At 53.2% G+C, this 5,883-nt stretch overlaps 1 protein-coding gene across 1 annotated transcript; it reads right to left on the minus strand.

Annotated features, from left to right (window-relative positions):
* Nucleotides 1–452: 452 nt before the first annotated feature.
* Nucleotides 453–1,776, minus strand: LOC121994950. The gene is made up of 4 exons (XM_042548824.1): nucleotides 1,554–1,776; nucleotides 1,313–1,447; nucleotides 1,095–1,231; nucleotides 453–1,028 (listed from the first exon to the last, which is right to left on the minus strand). The coding sequence occupies exons 1-4, from the start codon at nucleotides 1,774–1,776 to the stop codon at nucleotides 453–455; spliced, it is 1,071 nt and encodes a 356-aa protein (XP_042404758.1).
* Nucleotides 1,777–5,883: the final 4,107 nt, after the last annotated feature.

Raw genomic sequence — 5,883 nt, forward strand, 5'->3', positions numbered from 1 at the left:
GGATGAGACAAAATTATAATAGAAGGGTGATCCCCCAATACTTCGGAGAAGGAGACCTCGTCTGGAAGCAGATGAAACCCTTAGGGGAAGTGACGAAGTTGGCGCCTCAATTGGACGGACCATACAAAGTTATCAAGAAATTGGTATCGGGGGCCTATTATTTGCAGGACGCTCAAGGAAGGAAGCTGGATCGACCTTGGAGTGCTAACTACCTATGGCCCTATCAGGTTTAAGGGGGCTGACTCTGTTGGTGTAAGCCGGGTCAGGCGAGGGGCCTGGAGACAGTAGGATAGTCAGGTAAAAATCCGAAGACGCATATGTACATGTAAAAATTCCACAGTTTAAGCGGCTGGTACAGATCATTTAAAAGAAGCAAAAATTTCATCCGGAAAGCCTTGAATGATTTTGTCTTGGTCCAAAAAGTCTGCGGGAGGGATGGAGTTCAAGAAATTCTACGCGTGAAGCTGTCGGATAACCCCAGCCGCCGTGTATGGTATGGTCACGGAAAAGCGCGCCCCGGCCTGGGATAAAAATTCAAGAGAGGTCAGATAAGACATTCGACTTCGCAGGCAACGATCCTCCTCTCCTTCTTGATAGATCGTCAGGGCAGTGGATACTCCCGTCAAAGCCGCCCGAGACTGGGATAGTTCCTCCCTCAGGGCCCTCAGCTCAGCTCCTTGAGCTTCCAACTGAGCTGCCTGGACCTCCAGTCTATTGTTCTTCTCCTGCAGAAGGGTATCTTTGGACTGTGTTTCCTGAGCCTGGTGGACTAGTTGTTGCTGATACCCCGCCTCAGAGGTAGCTCTTTCCTCCCTCATAGCTCGGAGTTCATCTTTGACCTGCCTCAGGGAACTTTTCTGTCGGTTGGTCTGATTAGTTAAGGCTTGGATCTCTGCTCGCAAGGCATAACTAGCTTGGGCGGGATCATTCAGTTGCAGCTCCAATTCAGAGACTCTCTCTCGGAGTTCTTTGCTTTCGTGATGGAGGGCGTGGAAGGATTGGTTCAGTACCAAAGATTCTGCATGAGTCTGGATGGAAGATATGACCCTTAGTTAAGGCAAACTAATACCAAGTGTAAGGTGAAGAGTACTTACTTTAGCCCAGGACTTCGAGAACCTATCCATCTGAACTAATGGCGGCGCGCTAGCCATTTGACTCATGCTCTCCGCCCACAAACTGCCAAGGCAGCCTCTCATCATCAGAAGACTCGTGGGGGCGTCATGTCGACGAGCTAGAGCAGCTTCAGAGGGGATAGTGGTCCTGTAATGATGGCGGGCGGAGGAGGAAGGTTGAGAAGGGCCGGCGTCAGAACCAGGAGGAGCAGGAGGTGGCTCGGGAACGGGCTCAGTTGGCACGGGGTCATGACGATCGCCTGGGCTGTCTTCCTCAGTGGGAGTAGGGGTAGAGCGGAATGCAACTGGTCTTCCCCTGTAAGGGTTGGGAGAGGCTGCCAGATAAACGAAACAAAAATGAAGAAGGGAGTGGGGTCAGAGTCAGCCACGATGGCAGCAGGGGGCAATATGGCAGTAAAAGGAACAGGATTAAGCGTTTACGAAGTCGGACCTGGTCTTCGACGCCGTCTGTCGTCATCAGAGCGAGGCTGACCCTGTGAAGAGGCTGCAGCACCCCTGTCTGTGGCGTCTCGCCCGGACGAGCTTCGACCTGCACGATGAAGGGCTGCGCGACCACGTCTAGAAGCCCGGGGGGCTCCTCGGAAGACGCAGCTGGCTGGACGGCTGGCTTGATCACAAGCCCGACCTCGGTTCGGGGCGGCATGTGAAGGAGAAGCTGTGTGCGAGGCGGGGTTGGAAGTGGGCTGAGTCGCTACCCCAAATGAGGTGGATCCAAGATGAGGGAGTAGCCTCCTATCCAAGATCACCCGACCGCGTCGCATTATCTCCAGATCATCGAGGGGCAAAGGCAGAACCTCTGAGGCGCGATGCAGAACCTCCGCTGTAGGCACCAATACGAAAGGTCATTCTCACAAAGAAAATGGTCGAAAGCGGGGGAAGGGGGGCTCAGCTTGAACTTACCTAAGGAGCGCGGTGTTTCAGAGGAAGCGGGGCTCAACCGGAAAAAGGAAAGTAGGTCTTCAGATAGCAGTCTTGTCAGATTCAAGCGCCAATCCTCCATCTGGGTTGCAGCCGTAGCAAAGGAGAAGTCCATGTGAAATTCGTCTAGCGCCGGAGTTAGAGGGAGCTCAGACTGCCAGTGCATAGGCCAGCCTGTTTCTTCGGGAAACCAGAGAAAAAAGAATTTTTTCCTCCAGTTAGCACTGGGAGGAGGAAGAGGAGAGAAGAAAGCAGTATGACTGCGAGCCTGGAAGTAAGAGCAAAGAAGCAGTGAAAGAGGGGAGCGGACCAGGAAACCTCGCAAACTTCGCAGAATATTACAAAGCCACATAAAATCTTTATGGAGTTGGGAGTTAGCTGGCCTAAGGGGATCTTAAAGTAGCGGCACACTCCAGACAGAAAAGGATGCGGGGGTAGACGAAGGCCAGATACGAATTGCTCAGTGAAGAAAGTACAAGAACCAGGCGGAGGATCGAAGTACAAGTTCACACCAGTAGGGATGATGGGGCGAAAGCTAGTAGGGATTTCGTAAGTGTACCGTAGGTCATCCCAATCCAACTCAGCGAAAGTCGAAGCGCCTGGGAAGTGCTCCGCCAACAACGAGATCCAAGAAGGAGAAGCCATTGCAGAAGAGATTATCTCAGAAGATAGGAAGAGAAAACGAAAAGAAGAGGTTTGGAGAAAAGGGAGGGTCGCTACAAAGTCCCCGAGAAAGTCAGTCGGTGGCGGCGACGTTTGAGTATTCCGCGGTGGTGGCGAATCACAGCAGAAGGGAAAGATTACGAAGATACTTATAAGTTTGGCGGAGGAAGGACACTTTCGTAAGTTGGCAACGGCTGGTTGATGCAGGGGCGGAGATAGACAAGGAACGCCCTGTGATGGTCCTCGAGAGTATAACCAGGGGCATTATGGGAAAGGCAGGGGCTCGAGATACAAAGCGCCTCCTAAGGTGATTGCTCCAAGCAGGACAAAAGTGTACGGAGGGGCCACTAGGAAGGTGGGTAGATCAAATCAGCGGGCTTCAGGGACATGCAAGGTAAAGTCTAGCCCTGGCCGGGCCAGGTATAAAGGCAACTATCGGAGGAAGAGCGACGTAGCCGAGCAAAATAAGCAAGGGCGAGCGGATTAGCAGAGATCAACTAAAGCCACGGACGACCTACTAAGAAAAGAAGCAAGCTAAGGACACATGAAGGGGAAGCCATACGATTATCCCGACATAAAGGCAGATAAGTATAATCATCCAAAGTTCAATAAGACCACGCGAATAAGTACAATCACGGAAGATTCAGCGTTAGCACATGGAAGTTAACATTACAACATGTCGCCAATCACACAACATCCGAGGAAGAAGGGGCAAGGTCACTGGAAGCCAACGGAAGGGGCCCGGGGTCGGCTGGCACTATGGCAGAAGACGCAGGATCAGCGAACGCTTCAGGAGCAGCAACAGGAAGGTTCTGGGCAGAAATATCCACGGGAGCCGGATCAGCCGCAGGGTGAGGAGCCTCCAGGAAGAAGAGTTCATCGTCCGCTTCGAAGGAAGGGAAAGTTTCCTGCGGCAATTCCTTGGATAGGCGTTTGACCCTTCCCGCGGCCCCGTGACACAGCAACAAGACCATCCAGCGCCCCAGCTTTTGGAGGAAAAAGGAAGAGCTAACATAGGCCAGTCTGTAGGCTTTCAGCCGCCCTGGTTCACCGGCCTGGTACACTTCCAGGCTGTTCTTGTGCTTGGCAGCCTCAGCTCGAGCCACAGATAAATCGCTCTGGCCCTGAGACACTGCTTCCTGGGCCTGCGGGAGCTCCGCTTGCAAAGATAGGAGAGTGTTTTGGCAAGCTTCCCACTGAGTCCGCACAGTTGCCTCCCGGCTAGCAGCAGCACTAGCCAGGGCCTGGGCATCGGCCAACCCCATCTGCAGGAGCTCCTGTCTTTGCCGTAGCAATCTCAACTCCACTGATCGGGAGAGCAGCTCTGCCTCTTTGTCCTTCAGCTCAGAAACTGCCGCTTGATAATGCTCCGCTTCAGAAGCCAAGGAAGACTCATTTGTCTTTAAGGCCGCCTCCAACTTTTGAAGTTTATCAAAGGCGACATGGGAAATGGCTCGGGCAGAGGCCGCAGATTCCCCGGTGGCACGCAGATAAGCATCCAAGCTTCCAAGGGAAGGCTCAGGAGGAGCTGAGGAAGTCACAGGGGGCTCTAGTTCTTGAAGACGTGCCCTGAGCACCGCGTTCTCTCGCTGAAGCTCGGTCGCTCGCTGAACGACACTCAGACTTGCGGAACAGGTCTGCAGGTGGCCATAGGAAGGGAAAGGGGGGTTATAGAAGCATATAAATACCCAGAAGAGGATCTTACCGCTACCAATGAACGAGCAATTTGATCAAACCCCTCCAAAGGGGAACTGCTCTCCCAGAATTGGCGGTTGGCTGATTGCCAGGTGGTGGCCAAGTCCCCATAGAAATTGACCCTCCCAAAGATAGAAGATAGGTCGGCAGCGGGCGCGTAAACCGGGTCAGTCTCTGAAGGAAGCCTCGAAAGCTAGGTCTGCGGAAGGCAGGTTCAAAGTCGGCATGGCTTAGCTCATAGGCGCAAGAAGCGGAGAGGCTGGGGGAGTCAGCAAGCTCAAGGGCTGATCGCCAGAGGACGAAGGCGGGGCAAGTAATACACTCTGGATTGGTACCGGAGCTGTTAGGGCCAATGATGGGTCTGCCACTTCCAGATCAGAGGCCTTCTCCCGGGCCAAACTTGTCTCCTGGATCGAGGTCGTACTCGAGGACCTAGAGGGGGAGGAGATACTCAATACCCGTTGACGGCGAGGAGGTGGAGGAGAAGTTGCGGTGACCGGGGCCGCTCTCTTGCCCTTGCGCGTAAGGCGTAGCTTTATAGTAGGAGGAAGCGAAGGTACTTGTCCTGCCGGCGATGGCTCAGATGCAGATTGATCAGAGATGCGGGGTAGGGCTAAGTCTGCAGGGCTGGGGGCAGGTGGTTCAATAAGCGCCAAGGCGGCTACTGTCTCTGAGGTTCGGGGTCCCGAAGGCTGTGGACCGGCGGAAGCAGCGAGGTCAGAAGATAGGCCTTGTGTTAGCTCCTCGTTCAGAGCTTGCAGAACGGCCACCGAGGGTGTCTCCTGATTGGCAAAAGAGCGGAGGATGGCAGCCACTACAAGAATAAGAGGAAAAAGCACCTCAATTAGCAAAGAGCGGCATATAAAAAGTAACAACTTACCAAAAGGAGCTCCGATTTCTGTGGAAACAGGACTAAGACCAAAAGTGTACAGAATGCCTTCTAGCATCAATACAGACAAGTGAACAACAACACCGCTCAGCTTGTCCACAGCTGCGGAGCAGGCAGGTTCATGAGCGTGCGAAGGGAAGTCTGAAGCAAGGATGGGACGCCATTGGGAAGGCCCGGTTAAAGGGACGGGGGGCTTGAGGAAGAAAAAGCGAGATCTCTAGCCTTTATTGGAAGAAGGTAAGTCATCAAAAAACTTATAGCCCGGCTTGGCCTGAACGTTGAATACCCCCGCCTCGGCCCGCCGAAAGGAATAGAAGTGATGGAATAATCGAGCGGTCAAGGGAATGTGATAAATGCGGCACAAGATGATGGTTCCGCAGACGGCTCGGAATACATTAGGGGCAAACTGAGAAATGTTGAGGCCGCAGTATTGACACAGCTCGGAGAAGAAAGGGTGTAAAGGAAAGCGAAGGCCATCTAAGACTTGATCCCTAAAGACGGTGATAAAACCTTCGGGAGGAGAAGAGGGGTGTTCAGTGGACAAAGGGAGACGAAGCTCATACGAGGAATCTAACTTTAAATGGG

The sequence above is a fragment of the Zingiber officinale genome, chromosome 6A (genome assembly GCF_018446385.1).
Source record: "Zingiber officinale cultivar Zhangliang chromosome 6A, Zo_v1.1, whole genome shotgun sequence".
In the NCBI taxonomy this organism is placed as follows: Eukaryota; Viridiplantae; Streptophyta; class Magnoliopsida; order Zingiberales; family Zingiberaceae; genus Zingiber; species Zingiber officinale.

Coding starts and splice junctions, on each gene's coding strand:
- LOC121994950 (XM_042548824.1), bottom strand. CDS start 1,776: ATGCCGCCCCGAACCGAGGTCGGGCTTGTGATCAAGCCAGCCGTCCAG. Junction 1,448..1,553: donor CGAAGACCAGGTCCGACTTC/GTAAACGCTTAA, acceptor TTTATCTGGCAG/CCTCTCCCAACCCTTACAGG. Junction 1,029..1,094: donor TCTCGAAGTCCTGGGCTAAA/GTAAGTACTCTT, acceptor TCTTCCATCCAG/ACTCATGCAGAATCTTTGGT.